The 16,645-nt window shown below is 37.0% G+C and overlaps 1 protein-coding gene across 4 annotated transcripts in view; it reads left to right on the top strand.

The window, feature by feature from the left end:
• DIAPH3 (diaphanous related formin 3) overlaps positions 1–16,645 on the top strand; it is a 209,999-nt gene that overhangs the window by 16,379 nt on the left and 176,975 nt on the right. For all 4 annotated transcript variants that reach the window (XM_032099871.1, XM_032099870.1, XM_032099869.1 and 1 more), the window contains 3 exons: positions 5,400–5,573; positions 9,109–9,213; positions 15,036–15,166. In XM_032099871.1, the coding sequence (XP_031955762.1) occupies positions 5,400–5,573; positions 9,109–9,213; positions 15,036–15,166 (410 nt within the window). The remainder of the gene's footprint in view (positions 1–5,399; positions 5,574–9,108; positions 9,214–15,035; positions 15,167–16,645) is intronic.

Raw genomic sequence — 16,645 nt, 5'->3', positions numbered from 1 at the left:
ATTCCTTATAGCATAAAATTAGACTGATTGCATAGCAACTGCTTTAAAGATTAGAAAGGCTGTATGATTTTCAGTATATAGAGAAAAAAGATTCAGAGTGAAATATTGTCTGCACATTTAGGATGTGATTGTGCACATGCCTAAATTCTATAAATTTTAGATTGGTAAAATAATCTCTGAGATTGAGCGTATTAGGAATAAGAAGTCATTTTATCAAAGGGATTCTTCTGTGTATCTTGGTTTATCCAAGTCTTGCTCTTCCTATAAGCTCTACTGCTAGAAGTGGAATTTCTCACATATTAAGAAGTTAATCTTGTAGAGCAATTTTACTGTCAAAAAAAGAATATATTTTTTAATCTTCTGGAGCTTCAAGGAGGAAAAAATATGTTAAGAGGTCTTTGACTCAGAGTCATTGAAAGTAACTTCTTTGATCTTCTGAGAAGTATTTCTGCTGGTAAGTGGGTTGCTTTAAGTTCTGAAGATACTGGAATAAATTGTTGCAACCCAGTTCGTTGTGTCTGTTTCCTATCCAGTAGGAATAATAATCACTTCAGGTGAAGACACAGGATTTGTTCCACTTTGTATTCTTCTTTTGTTCCTTCCCATATTGTTAATGTTCCTCTAAGTTTTGTTGCGTGTCAGCATCAGGGTTTTACAGCATGACTGAGCTGGTGGCTTCTGTGACTAAAATGACTGGCAAAATGTCTGGGAGACTGAGCTATGCTGCAGTGCTTGAGCAGATTTTTCAGATGTGAGAATGTGTTTACTGAGTATATAAATAGCAGGCAGTTAAAAATGTGAACTTGAAAATAAAGGGTGGCTGTACTTTTTGTCCTACATGTCTATAAGGCAGAGTGAGAAGAACACCTGGAGAAAGAGCAAAAGCTGTAAGCAGTACTCTTGGCTTTATGCCTTCACTCAGGAAAAGAATATTTTGTACTTGTATATATTTCATATCAGAACTCTGCTAATAGATTCTGCTTAGTGATCACCATCAGTGTCTTGATGGTCCATATATATATATATATTTATATATATGTGAGTGTGTTTCTTTATGAGAATGGGAGTGGAAGAAAGAAATCTGTTCAGTACTTCTAGTAACATATTTTAGGTTAAAACATAATAATTCTGTGGTGCTATGTCTTCATAATGAGGTATCAGAAGTTGTGTACTCAGAAAGACAACCTATGGGGAAGAAACCTTCCTACATCTTTCTTCCCTCCTCCTTTCATTCCTTTTCCTCTAGGCTGATTACAGTAGCCTTTGAGAACTTTCAAGATTCTGAACATCCTTTGAATACCCTTGAAACCAACCTGATCCTTTTTCTGGGAGCCAGAATGTTGCTGCGTATGGTTCAGGTGTTGTTTAAGATCAGAGTCTTAATTAAGAACATCACCCAGACATTTGCCCAAAAGCTGGATAGTTTGGGGTGGAGTAGTGTGTGGGACTCTATGGGCCAGTACCTAGGGCAGTGGTCTGTGTTTGCACTTTACCCATAGCAGGTGGGTAATCCAGAAAAACTAGTAAAAGTTTTGGCCTTGGAAAAGGTGTGCTGGCAACCCAGGAGGGCCCAAACCGCTGCAGTGTATTGGTGCCTGGCCCAGGCCTACCAAGACATGTCCAGGACTGCAGAGTGCCCTCAGGAGGGAAAGAAGGTCTCTGAATCTGACAGTGGGACACCAGGCCCTACAGCTGCTCCAACCACGGTGACAGACACTGTGGTTAGTTCAACCCTGATGACGAACACTGCCACTGAAGCAGAGAAACAACATGGAGTGGTGTTACTTGCCCCTGTACACAAGCAGAAGAAACGTATATGAAAGTCATCCTTCAAAAAAGCTTTAGCAAAAGCTGTCAAGGAGATCAAGGAGGTTGGAGAGGGTGGAGATGATGAAGAAGCAGGGCCATCACAAGGGCCATTTTCAGTGGTATTACCAAGGCCATCACTTACAGTGATACTGAATGAGTTTTTATACATGCAAGTGCTGGATTTCATTTTTGAGGAATTTCTTAATATAGGAATAGGTGATTTGATGTGTTAATTAAGGGGGAGATGAGGGAGGCAGGGTGGCAGTGAAGTGACACCTTTCACTCCTGCCTGCATAGCAGCTCTGTTAGGAGGTGATGTCTTGATAAGCTGCAGCGCCAACAATTAGTCTAGCAGTAACTAATCCATTAATTCCTGCATTATCAAGTGTGTAAGTTCAATATATGCCATTTTCTTACAGAGAATGGTATAAGAAGTCATCACTAAGATCAAAATGAGAGCACAAATAGATTTACTTTCTAGGGACCTGATCAGAAAGGGTGATGAGCCGGAAAGTTTGTATTTTGGATCTGTGTGTGACTTTGATTTTTCAGGGCCGTGGTGTGGGCATAAAGTCACTTTCTTATTTCATGGGCTCTCAGTGGAATAGTAGTGGGTCTACGAAATAAACAAATGAAACTTGGCCATCTATCCTCTATGGTTGCTTCATTTTGGCTCATACAGATATTATTCTTATTGTCCTAGAGCACTGTTCCTGTATGCATCTATATGTATTAATTGGTAAAATAAATACCAAAAAATAGAAGAGATACAAGGTCGAACTTGCTTTAAACTATAGTGAAACTTTGTATCAAAGCTAAGCTTAGGTATAGCCTGGTGGTTAGCCTGATTTAAAATGTTTTGGTGTAACATGGAAGATTATTGAACTTCTTTTTTGTTATTTCCTCCTCTATGCACTTGGATTGCCAGCAGCATCAGTGGTAGATTTCATTACATCCAAGCAATGAAATTTCTATTCTTTCTGTATAGTGCTTTCTGTGGACCATGAAATTATTCACCTGTATGGAATACTGAGAAGTATTAACTTTTCTGAAGCACTATCAATGTATAATTCAAAAGGGAAGAATATTTAGAATATCCACACTGTACTGCTGTGCAAGTCTTGTTGTGAATTCCCTTTTATTAATGTATGGGAATCTTCTTTTTAGACTGCATTGTTATAAATTATTTAAACTGATTAGTTTGACACGTGTTTAAATGTGCTTATAATCCTATTATCTCAATTTGTCTTACATGTTCTGCCTGATCAAATATATTCCAAGATGTGCTTTCCTCCTCTAGGATGAGTGGTGTAGGATTTGGTGAATATGGGGAATATGAATATTATAGCATAATGTATAATGATGGAAAACATCTACTATAGATTCAAGAGAAGTTAAGGCAAAAATATAAACTAAAAATGGGAACAAGTGAAATACCTCTTTTCAAGGAGGAATAGGCTCTTTTCCCTGAATAAGGGCTGTCTGTTTCTAGTGGACCTCTGGGACGGCATGGGGTATTTCATGATGAATCTGCCTGGCCAGAGCTGCTCTTGCTTCTGCTGTGTGGAGCAGGAGATGGAAGAGGAAGCACTTGGGGAGCACAGACTGTAAAGAAGGGACTGAGATTTTTCAGGAGATACTGGAAAAGGAATTTAGGGCACAGCTGTCTTAAACCTGATTTGTTCTCTGTTCACTGATTCAAGGGCTGAAATCTGTTATTTCAGCCCGAGTGTCTTCCCTCTACACCTGCTTCAAGTCTGCACATGAACCATCTGCAAATACAATGGCTTGTGTCTTAAGTTACGCATTTTATAGTGACAATGTGGAGGCATGGAGAAGCTACTGGCTAACATTCTTTGGAGCAGGTGTGCTGCCTTTCATCAGTGCTCTGTGAAAGGCATTGCTTGAAAAGAAAAATCTCATATAATGGGATTTTTTTACAATTCCAGTCTAGTCACTTCAGTTCAAAGTCTGGCTTCATCCCCCCACGCTTACTGTAGACTTCTGATTTTAAAAGCAGGAAGGGAAATTGCTTTCTAGTCAAGATGTAAGATGGTTTTTGCCACTGATGACTCTCCACTTCCAGTGATGTTAGCCTCCCTTATGCTTTTGTTGCATTCTTCTTCTTCCTGGGTCTTGCCTATGTAATTATTCCTGTAGAGTATGCTCTTCCTCATTGCCTGCTGGTTTGATGTGACACAGAAGGGCCCCATCATCCATGCTGAGCTCTTTTGTGTTTATGCTATATTAACTTTCTGCTTTTGCATGTTCTATCACCATCTGTGAGTGACTTACAATCTATTTCTCTGTTCCAAAAACTGTTTCTTTTCAGTTTTGAGCAGGAAGAATTAAAGTCTTTATATTTTCCCTCTAAACCTCTCTTCATGGATGTCTGATAGTCAATTCTTGCTCTGACTAGAGTGGAACACTTGTACCCAATTTTTGCTACTGATTTCCTTTGCTCTCTCTGATCTTAATTCCACAGATGCTATAATAATTTTACTTGTCATTTAGTTTGGTAACTGATGTACTTGTCTCAAGATACTTATCTTAAAGATATATTGAAGCCTCAGAATATTTTTGCATAGCATTCCAAGATAGAAGTCTGTTGATGTGGTTGAAATCTTGTCCAAAATCTCTTATGCATCAAATGTTTCTGTAACTTTCTTTTGTGTTGACAAGTGTGATTTTGCTGTTCATATCTGTTCAAAAGGGTGCTACAAAGATGATGAAGATGTAGTGCATCTCATTATGTGTCAGCTGCTTTTGGGTTCTGTTGATTCTTGTCCATGTACCTTAAAACACACAAACTCTAGCACTGAAAATGTGTGAAGTCTCACTTAGTAACTTTTGATCAAAAAGTTGATAAATACCTAACCAGGTAAAAATCCCCCTACCCAAACCACATTTCCAAAGAAGGTTTTTGGCTACTGAGAGGATAAAGAAATCCAGAGCTATTGATGTGTGCTGGGGATTAGTCATAAGGATCATTCATGAAATCATAAATGTACCCTATGTAACTTTAATAGAGGAATCAATGGTTTTGCCAAAATGAATTTCTTAATAATTGGAACAAAGGCACTAAATTTTGTATAACATGATGCAAATAAGAAAATAAATAGAACCATGTCTTAGTTATGCTAACTTGTCTTTTAATAAAAAGTAGTTTCTTTGCATATCTATATATTCTACAGCCACGTTAGGAATACAGCTGTTTCTGAGTAACTAAAACCACTGTGAAACTAAGCTTTTGGTAAATAAGCCTGCTTTCTTGTATTCTACATGTAACGCTTGGAAAGAATTCTTCATAAATTGGTTTTGTAGATATCTATTCCTCCAAACTTTCTGTAAAATTCTGATGTTCTGCTTGATTTCTCTCTAATGTAATGGGATTCTGGTCGGTTAACTCCAGTGCTAGGCAACTGACCGTCATATGTATCTTTAGGAAAACCCTTTAGAATAAGGCAGTTAAATAACAGGTAAGCTACCACAGAAAAATAAGGATGTTTAACTTCCAAGAGCACCCATCTTAATAAGGGGTACATGGAATGGAAGCAGCATGTGATATGTTATACCTTTTGTGTTTTCAGTTGGATAGATTTGCCAGTATAAGAATTCCAAAAAGTAAGAAAGAAAGACCTCCTCTGCCACATATGAAGCAGTCACATTCTACAGATTGGTCATCCACACCCATGGACCCGGAGGATTTTGCTCCAAAACCACTGTCGGAAAGAGAAATCATAGCACTGTTTGAAAAAATGATGGTAAGAGTCTCACACTTTCTTTTACTTAAAGAATGACAACATGGCTAAGTGATAGGTGGAGCACATATTCTTCACTGCATGTGTTCTAATCTTTACCTGAATTACTAATGTTATTGTTGTTAGTTGTAATTATGTGGTTATTAGGGTTTTTCTCAGGGAATAAAGTATTGGAATTATTTTTTTCAATCTTTTGCTCCAAGTATATTTAAAATAGAATTTACAAGCAAGCTTGTGCAACACATTTTGAGGAGGAACAAGAAATGGGGAATCTTTCTTCCTTTCAAGATTGTCTAAAACCTTTACAAAGAGATTTTATGCCTTCAAATGTCACAGCTACATTTAGTTCTGAATTTATATGCCATGTCACTCTTGTACAAAAAAAGAGACTTGCCTCTAAGGCAGCATTTGTCTGCAAATTTGCTTCTTTCCTTAGCTGGCATTGTTAGTGCACAAAGAACAGTCACAAAGATCGTGTGGCATTGGTAGCACCTCAATAGGTTGAGCTTTTTGTCGTGATGATGACATTTTGGGCAATTGAAAACTAAACACGGAATGGCCATGACAGAAGAGTGACTGAAATCTGAAGAGCACAAGAGAACATTAACAAGGAGAATGATGCCTAGATTATTATTTCTTTCTCTGCCTCACAGCAAGTAACAAGTAACTCTTGAAACACAAAGGGACTACCAGGGACTGGCATGTGGAGAAAATGAAATGCACTGTGAGAGAAGTACCTTTGTGGAATTTGTACTTCCTAGTACTCAGTGATGGTAGCTTAGTTTTGAAGAAGGTTTTGTAGAAAGAACTATAACTGAGAGATAACATTCAGGATTGTCATGGTTAAGTTGGTGAATGAAAGGAATAATTAACTGTGTTACCAACTTTTGTATTTATATGTGTTGCCGAATGGTTCATTTTTCGTCGTGTACTTTGATGTCTTGCTTCTGTTAGAAGTTTCACTGTAAATGATAGTTGCTCAAATGTTAGGAAATGGGAGAATTTTTTTAATAAAGTTTGAAGGTGTGCCTCCTTCCACATACCCCTGCATTTAGATTGTATTTCTCTGCCATCCTGCAGACATTCTGGTATAGGATAGTCTGTGATGTTATGCTATGGCATAAATAAATGGAAATTTTCAATAAATCCTCAGAAACCTACTACTGCATGTCTAGATAAATATAAATGCTTATATCCATGGATCCTGAAATAATTAATTCCAATTTTAAAGCTATGTTGTGAAAATATGTTAAAGTAGTGATGACATCTGGATAATTTGAAGGCTTTTCTAGTTTCGTTGAATAACAAAGTACTTAAACTTGTATTTGATAAGCTACTTTATCAGTGTTGTTTTATCTATAACATGTACCACAGAAAGGATTTTTCAGATTATCCATGTGTGAATGGGCTGGAATAATGCTAGTTTAGTCACAGTAGATTACGTAGCTAATTACATATTGTAGCCTCTAGTTTGCTGTTCTGATCAAATTAAGTGATTTTAGAGGGGTGGATTGGTGAACAATTTGAATGTTGTAGCCAGACTTCTAGAACTAATTTTGCACAAAAAAAAAATTCAATGTGTTAGTACTGAAGGGAGAAGTTTTTAAAGTCTGAGGGTTTACTGAATGTCTACATTATACTTGGGGTTTTCCTGGATGCATATGGCTTCCTTCTTCCAGTATTTTATGTCTTGTGTATTTTTCATGGGAAAAATTATGAAAGAACTCATAAAACCAGACAGTTAAAGATAATAATTAACTGTTATTTAGCTCCTTTTATTTTTGTTAGTGCTATTAGGAACATATACATGTGAAATGATGTATTCTTTTTTTCCAAAGAGGTATTGCTCACCTGTAGAATATATTTCAATTATTTAAGAAATAAAAGGATGGAGATTAAATATTTTATTAACTAAGCAATATCTGTTGTGCCCATTGTGTCACTGAATACTTCTAATCTGTATAAATTAATTGTTTTAATGATGTTTCATTTGTTAAAAACAAGAACAAAGAAATTACTTTTTACTGCACACACAGACACAATATTTCCCATAAATTAACCTGCTGTTATATCTAGGCTTATGGAATACAGTTTGTGTTGACAGGTTTCTTAATTCTTGGATTTTTTTTTTTTTGCATTTAGAAGTTAGATACTTTTATTTAAGTTTAAAAGCTACTTTCGAGAAAAGATAGAAGCAAGTTTGAAGGAAACTGCTTTAAATAGAAGAATGAACTTTGCAATACCTACTTGATAATGTGAAAAGGTTGTTTTTTTACTTTAGGTTAAGTTCAAAATTAACCCTATCCCAGCTGAAACCAGGACAGGGGTCAAGCATTTTCTGCAATAACTTCTTGGATTATAATATAATAATATTATAATAGCTTGGATTTATAGAAAAGTGTAAATGTTTCTAGGAACTGTGCTTGATTCTGTTCTATTCAGCATGAAAGCTATTGACAGACAAGAAAACTTAAGTTTTGGTGCAGTGTAAATTCTAAGGCTTGTCTGTGCTGTTTGTCTTTGATTTCTGACTAGGTGAAATAACTTTGATATCAGGACGGTTACGCAGTGATTTTGTAGCATTGCTCCTGCCAAAGCTGGTGGGGATTCACCTCATGAGTCTCAGCTGAAAATAACTGCAGTAATTCTTGCTAAGCTTGGGTAATGCACATAGTAATGTTGTATGTGCTTTATACATGTGTGCCAAAATTGTTAATTGTTCCCTAAAACTTTTTGTTTTCCTTTTTCCTTTTATTCTTTGACCTACACCATGATAGGAAATGTCATTTCTCACAGATGTGCAACTGATTATAGTGACCAGGGCATTTCTTGGCTAGAGCAGTAGAACTCCCTGTGTCAGAAATGTTAGTGACATTCAGAAGTGTCACTTGTGGGGTTTTGAGTGTAGGTCTCTCTCTGCTCTTTTTGACCTCTGGATTTATGTTGGAGTGAATGAATTATGACGGGGTTTTGATAGTAGTTGGAGGTGTTGTTTTAATCTTTAAGGATTTGGGCCTCGCTTATTGCAAAGGTGATTATTAATTTGTGAACTACTTTCAGTGCAAACCACATTCTGCTGCCTAAGATGAAGCATTTGGGAATGGAGGAAGAGAATTATGGAATAAATTAAAATTTGAAATGGAAATTAAAAATATGCAAAATACTGGTTTGAGTACATTTATAAATGTTTTGGGAAGTATTAAACAATCCTTTTCTGTAGTTTGGTGCATGTGTATGAGAAACTGTAGGTCTTTCCTAAGAGGAGAAAAATGGTTGTGATGCACTTGTTAATCCCAGCACAGTTGACTGGTTTTTTTTTTTTTTCAGTCTGAGTTCAGAGGGAATATGGATAAGGGTTTTTATGGTTTTGATTAACATCTTATGAAAAGTTGTTTGCCTAACAGCATTCAGTTGTCTAAGTTCGTATTTTTGTATCTTTATTCTTTATTTTATTTAAGTCAGTCTCTTATATTTAAATAATTCTGTTGCTGTATGACATTTAAGGCTGTTTTTTCCTTTTTTTCCTCTCCCATTCTAGGAAGATATGAATTTAAATGAAGACAAGAAGATGCCATTGAGAGAAAAGGATTTTAATACCAAAAAAGAAATGGTGATGCAATATATCAGCACTGCTTCTAAGTGTGTAAGTAAATGACTGAAAGCTTACATTGTTTCCTGTTGGACAGAAAAAGTGATTCATACATGTTACATTCCTTTGACTAACTTCTGTTTCTCACAGTGTCCTCTAATAAAGTTTGTGTCTGTCTTATTATTTTACAAGATACAGTGGCAGATGGTCACTTGAAATGTGTCTTTTATACACAAACCAGCATGTCTTTTTGGTAAAGGTAGGTCTAAGAGTGGAGAGGAAAAGATTCTGCAAAAACTTACTGCAAAATCTGGTGTTGAATCTTTTTCTTTTCTAGCACTGTTTAAAAGAATTCCTCAACTGGTGAGCCTTTTTCATGCCTGACTTAACATAGAATTCGTGTTTGATGCTACGTAATAGCTGATAATGAAAATGTTGTGCACAAAATCAGTTATTGTCCATATTTTACCTATAGAGATAATGACTGGTTGTTTTAAAGCAGTGCAAGGAGTTGTATGTAAGTGCCAGATTAAGGATGCGGTTGGCATAAGAAAAACGGCTTAGTTTTTGCAGAGTAGGAACTGCCTCCCGTGCTAAAGGCTGCATGGCTAATCCTGTCCTCAGATATTCTGAGTGTTTTAGAATTCATATGTTTGAATCTTTGACTTTCACTGCTGTGTGTGACTAGAGATAACAGTAAAAATTGCCTGTATGCAATTTTACCTAAACACTGAGAAAATAAAACATTAAGTATAGTAATTTAACTGAGATATTTATCTTACTGTCTACTTCAAATGATGTACCTTATTAGTGTAATGCTCTAGCACTTTTAGGAAGCTAGGTATGCCTGGTGCAGGACTGAACTTCCTGGAGATTATTTAAGATTAGTTCATCAAAGCTACTAGTCCTTCTACAGCATAACAGGACCTTAATATCAGAAGATGGGGTCTAGCTTGTTTTTAATTTTTAGAGATACTGCATGGGAAATCAAAAAACTTCAGACTAGTAAATCCTACAACATTCTTAAAGTTTATCTACTCAAAATAGTATGTGAGGGTTTATATATCATTGACACTCCTAGCCTCCATATGTATTTTAAGACCTCAGTTGTTTGATCTAAAAAGCAATGTAATAATAGGACATGACTGGCTGTGCAGAGTTGCTGCATTCACATCTGTTGCTGGAATTGTAGCATACTGATGGTGGTGATGTTAAGGCTCTCTGTCAAGAGAAAGGTTTTCATGTTTTTGCTTCTTGGCACTTAAGACTTGCAAAGAACTGAAACGTGTATAACAGAGTAGGTCTCATTGATCCTTCTTTTTGAGTGCCATTTGCAATTTTTGTTTTGTCTTTGGATGTCATCACACTTGTGTTTTGGCAATGGAGCTTCTTGCTCTATGCCCAAAGCAGCTGTGTAAGGTACTTTGTTGAAGAGGACAGGTCTCCTCCTCCAGGGCAGTGATTTGTTCCCACACACTGTTGTCTTGTGTGTTTTCCTAAAGCCCCCAACAGCATTTTCTCCTTTCTGTTCCCTTCCTCTGCTGCTAGCCCACGTATTCCCCTTTCTGCAGTGGGAGATGACTAAAGACCAATCCATGCAAGGAAACTTGTCTTTCCTGAACTCTCTTTCTGCAGTTGTATCCTTACTGGAAGTGACATGCACCTGTTTTGTACTGGGAGAAGCTGTTTCTTTGAGGCACAGGTTCAGTACTTTGATATGGTAATGCTGCAGATGATTTCAGATTAGTGCTGGAGCTACTGGGATGGGAAATTCCTTTCCTTGCCATTGAAAACTCTTTGTTCCTGGCATGCTCTTTTCATTCCTCGAGTTTGTTGTACTGCCTGAGTGCCTTCTGAGTCTAGAGAGAATAGTGCGCTGCACTCCAAGAATACTTGGCTAACTTTTGGTGTACCTTGCCACATGAAAGTGTCATACTTTTTCGGAACAGTTGAAATGCCATGTAGCACCTGACTACTGTGTGCAACTAATCCTATCTCAGGCCTCTTTCTAGGAGTGATACTGCAGTAACTTCTTTTGATAGTTCATACTTCTTGAACTTCAAGGAGATGGGTACTAAGATATTTTGCCTTGGGAAAGATACCCTCATTCACAACTGTTTTGGAGAGTACTGAACATTTTTTAATCATTGACCACAGCGTCAGGATTTCTCTTTCTGAGAAGTGCACAACTCCTTTCCAATAATCACAAAACACACCTCTTTGCATAGTAATACTTGCAGAAAAGGAAAGTTTTGAAAATAAATTTCCATGTTATGGGGTTGGTACTCAAGTGGAAATAAAAGCAGCATTGCTATCATGTTACTGTACCATAGGTTTTGCTGTTTTACATGTTCAAAACACACAAATTGGGTTTTTAAAGTGAGTTTTCTTTTCAAGGTTTTGTTTTTGTTGTTCACATTGCTCCCTTGTAATGTTTTAACTAGATTAATTAATGCTGACTTCATGCTGCATCTGCTCACAGACCAGTTGTTTTTCAGTTGAGCAATTAAGTTTCTGGAGGCACTGATGCCTCAAGATATTCCCTCTTTCTCAGTTAACTTGAACATTCTGAACTTAAGCAGTTTTTCCCATGCTGAAATACAGCTAATATAATCAGTTGCACAATTAGTACCAAATGCAGCTCTTATTTTATTTAAGCACTGGCAGATGTATCATATTCTTGTTATGTTGCAGAACTTTGGCATAACTATGAATAAGTGGTACTTGGCACTGAGGTAGTTTGTTGTACAGACATTCACAGTTTACTGGTTCTTTTGCGTAGGGTAGTGTTCCAGTGGGGAACTGAGTCTGAAATGGGATGACTGGTTACTCTGTGGGTGTTGATGTGAGTCTCCACTGCTTGTGACACTGTTTTTGGACGGGTCACATGAGGCTTTCTGAAATGTCATTCTGGTGAATTCTTCTAGTCTGGCTGGGCTCTTGTCCCATGTGACCTTTGCACTTCACACATTGCTATTGAATATATTAAATTCCTTTCAAAATACCTTCTTACCATCTTAACTCTATGTCCTGTCCATATGACTGTCCTATATGACTGTGCATCAAAAGAAAGCAGTTTTACTGACAACTTATAAGTATTTTGGTTGCATCAGTTTTGTCAATTTTACAGCAGGAACTGCTGGGAGAAGTCACTGGAAATGACAGATTCTCCACACAGGATATTAATCCATATGCTTAGGCATACAAGTAGTGCTTATCAAGCAGTCTATGCACATCAGGAGCTGCCAGCAGAATTTCTGAGACTTTTTGAAATTTCCAACTCTCTTGTAACATTTAGTTAAATACTTTATGATGAAGGCTGCTGGGGGTTTGTTTGGTCATTTTGTTTCTAGTCAGTCTGTTACCTCATCTATGCAGAGTCCAGCTGGAAAGATCCATGAAAGAAAACTGAAAATACTGAGTTTCTTTTTGTTTGTGGGAACATTTATTGTTAAGGATTTTTTAAAATTTTCTTGGGGTTTCCTTGATCTGTCTTTCAGATTCTCACCTCAACCCTCATCCCTTGCTGTACATCTCATCTACTTTTTTTTGTGGAACAGAGTTATTGGAAGTTTCCCTCATACTTAAGCGTAGGGATCTCCATCAATTCAGAGGCATGTTCGGAATTATATCCATGTACTACTACATGTGATGTTTCAAAACACAGCATGAGATGCTATATTTTTGGGATGATTCCTGACAACAGGTGTTTTTTTGTTTGGTTTTTTTTGGTGTCTGGATCTGTTATCAAGTCCAAGGAAATATAGTTGGAGTGGAGACTTCTGTAGCCCCCAGCGTTCCATTGTCACAGAGTCATACAATAGAAAGAGGCTGGAAGAGACCTCTGGAGATAGTCTCATCCAACTTCTTATCTATTCCATTTTTTGTATCTGTGATAGAGGAGACTATATAGTCTGCCTGAGCAACTTGTTCCTGTACTTGACCAGCCTCATGCTTAAAAAAACAGAGGGAGGAGGGGGAAACTTTGTGTTTGTCTTATGTTTAACCAATTTCCTATATTTCAGTTTGTGCTTCTTGTCCTTTCACTGACAGGGTTCCCCTGAGCCTTCTCTTCCTGGGGCTAAACAATCTCAGTTCTACTAGCCTCTTCGTGTGCTACAGATTCTCTTGTAATTGTGTCTACAGCCCTTTCTGGACTCATTCCAGTATGTCCATGTCTCTCATGCTGGAAAGTAAGGAACTGGACAGAATTCTCCAGATGTCTCACCACTGCTGAGCTGAGGGGAAGGGTTATCTCCCTCGGCCAGACGGTGATGTGCTTACCTGTGATCAACTTGTCGTCCATCACAACCCCTATTTTCCTACAAGCCTACATCCCAGCTGGTAGCCCCAACACATGTTGGTGTGATGCCTTTTCCTGGTCTTAAAATCAAGAGTCAAACATGGTTAGAAGGGAAAAAGGGATTTTACCTGGGTATTTATTTTAAGGATCCTTAGGTGCTATGTCCAGGTCGAATGCACCTCAATGCACACGCAGTGCACACCCCCAAAAGATCTGGTGTAACATTATAGGTCTTACTAATTAGCATATCTATCAAAGATTCCCCAGTGAGAGGCTCAAGTGAGCCCCCCTCCCCAAGGAACCCTCCCCTGGATGGTTCTATCTTAGTGTACAGAATGTGTTCTGGAGAGGACCTTGGGGTCTGAGGCCCACTGATCCCTACCTACGAAGCTTCTAAAATATTTAGTCTCCTAGCTTAAGAAACAAGGCCAAGAATGTAGGCAAAAAGCATTAGGAATACAGAAGTTGTAAAAAGGTATAAAAGGGGTATAGAAGAAAAGGCAAAAAATCATCATGGCATCAGTGCATGGGATTATTCCTTCTCAGGTTCAAGATTTACAGTTTTCTGTTGTGGAACTTCCTGAAATTGCTCTGCCTGTTTTTCCTGTCTGTTGGTGTCCCTCTGAATGGCAGGTCAGCAGCCTGGTCTGTCAACCATGCTTCCCAGCTTTTAACTTCACTTCTTTGCTAGAAACTATTTAATCATCTTCTAATTCACAGAAGAAAAGATAATTTCTCAATATTTCCTGAGGATCTAACAAAGGGAGAAAACATCATCTGCATGAAGCTATCTATAATAATATAATGAGACTACCTCACTATTAGTAGTGAAAAATTTCAAGTTGTTATTGCATTGTAAGTCTAATTCTCTTCAATTCCTGACTTAAGCCACTAGTTAATCAAGAATTATTTATTAAATCTCTTTCTGCAACATGACAATTGTGCTTCTGTTTTCGAAAAAAGGAGTCTTGCAATGAAATAACTCAAATCTAAGTTTTATACACCATTGTATGCCTGCTTTTTTGTGTTTAGATATGTCTTGTAGAAAATATATCTGTCCTTCATGTGAAATGGGTATTAAGTGGACAAGACATCTTATTTTTTAATGTCTACATGAACGTCTACTTCTGCAAGAGCAGAAGTTATTGCAGTTACGCACTGAGTGTTCTGGTGTGCTGCTTCTTTGCTTTGTATTCTTGTGTGACTGCAGTCACCCTTCTGAACCTGTGATCTCTTCAGAGGATCTCAGAACTGGGTTTTTCTTCTGTTGAATATTGAATATTAAGATGTTTGCAATGCATAAACAAAATCTATTCAATACAAAAATTTTATTTCACTGAGCATACGTGATAAATTTGTACAGTTGATGCCTGCTGCTTTGTCTACTGATTATAAATGTGTTCATAAAATGACCAAATTTAGTCAGGATTTGGCAAATAGTAGATAGGCATCAGTTACAGGTTTACAGGTCTACATTATATATTTTTCAAGGAACAGAAACGGTTAGCCATTAATAATCTATTTAAATTCTATATGCACCAAATGAAAAACAAATGTATTTTCTGTGTTTCAGGGAAGTCTCAAGAACAGTAGGAAGATTTCTCCCCAAGAATTTATTCAGGATTTAAAATCTGGGTCAACGGATGAAAGACTAGTCACTTGCTTAGAATCTCTCCGTGTGTCCTTGACTAGTAATCCTGTCAGGTAACATCATTAACACATATTGAAGAGATTAATCACATTCTAATTTCTTAATGGATTAAAATTAATGGATATGTAGATGTACATGTTTCAAGGTTTTCCAGTTAATGAGTGTATGCATTAGTGAATGATTGCAACTTCTTTTTTATCATGGATTATGTATCCTCTGTAGGTCTATTATTTTTAATAGAGTTGGCTGGTCTATGCAAGGTAATATTAAGAGAAGGTAAATTAAATATGGTGCAGAAGCAGTTCCCTTTGTTATCTGGTGCTAAGTAGTCATTTTTTTTGCATTTGTATTTTTGAAATATTTCTCTTTGGTCTTCTAACTTATTTTTGTCGGGGTGATAAATAACAGGAGTTAGGCACCTTGGTGTAAGTTTGTTCACCAGAAAAGATTTATATTTTTAATTGACTCCTTCTGTCCAGTGTACTTTAAGCTTTCTTTCTTCCTGCCTTCTGGTATTTTTTTCTGTATGTGTAGGGTTTATCTACAGAAGAAAGCACAACCTTTGTTTACCTGTGTTTTATTGAAGAAAGGTTAACTCTTCAGCAGTCACTGATCAGTCTTAATTTTGATTTGTTCTGTGCAGCTTGGTTTGTGAATGCTGACTTTATTTTATGAAATTGTATTTTTTCCTGTTCTAGTCTATTTGCATCCTTTTGTTTTAGAGTTTAGAGTTACCATTTAAGACAATGATTGAACACATGATTTGGGGAGACTCTTTGGGTTGTAGTTGAAAATAATGCAAATGAAATGTTGGGACATGATTAGAAAAGGATTGCACATCTGTTTTTTCTCTGTGTGTCTTGGCAGAGTTGCTGATGTCGGTCTTCTCTGTGGGTATTTGCTTCTTTCCTTCTATTAATTTGTTTCTGAATTGGATTGTCTTTTCTTATTTAGAATATGTCATGGTTCATATGGGAGGAAACATGCTTTACAGTAGCCTGACTTATTCTGATGAAGGGTTTTACGGAAGATATAATTCCTCCCTGAATGGGAAACTACTTTTAGATAAAAAATTGCTTCCCCTTCTTAAAAAAGACCCCAACAACCCACAGCCTGAACTTTGCTTGTTGGTATATGCTTGGAGAGAGAAATACAACATCTATGAAATGTGACATTCTGTTTAGAGCACTCTATTCTCTCTGTTCTTGATATGAGTGGATAGTTTCATCTTTTTGTATGTCATTCCCTTTGCTGCTTCTTTCCTACACATCGAGAGAGAAGTTAACTTTCCCTTCCCCAAAAAACCAAAACAAACCAAGGCCTGTGATCCTGGTGAGGTGCTAGTTAATGGATGTGTGGCCTAAGAATATGTCTGAATTTGAGAGCCTAGAATTGGAAATAGAGTGACTATGGTTTACAAAAACACCAGAGAAGAGGTATTTGAATAGACAGCTGTTTAATAAACAATCTCTACTACTTGTCCATGAATGTGTTTTAGTTTACAAATCAAAAGAAAGATCACAACCATTAGA

The sequence above is a fragment of the Corvus moneduloides genome, chromosome 2, assembly GCF_009650955.1.
Source record: "Corvus moneduloides isolate bCorMon1 chromosome 2, bCorMon1.pri, whole genome shotgun sequence".
In the NCBI taxonomy this organism is placed as follows: Eukaryota; Metazoa; Chordata; class Aves; order Passeriformes; family Corvidae; genus Corvus; species Corvus moneduloides.
This window is presented reverse-complemented; position numbering and strand designations above follow the sequence as displayed.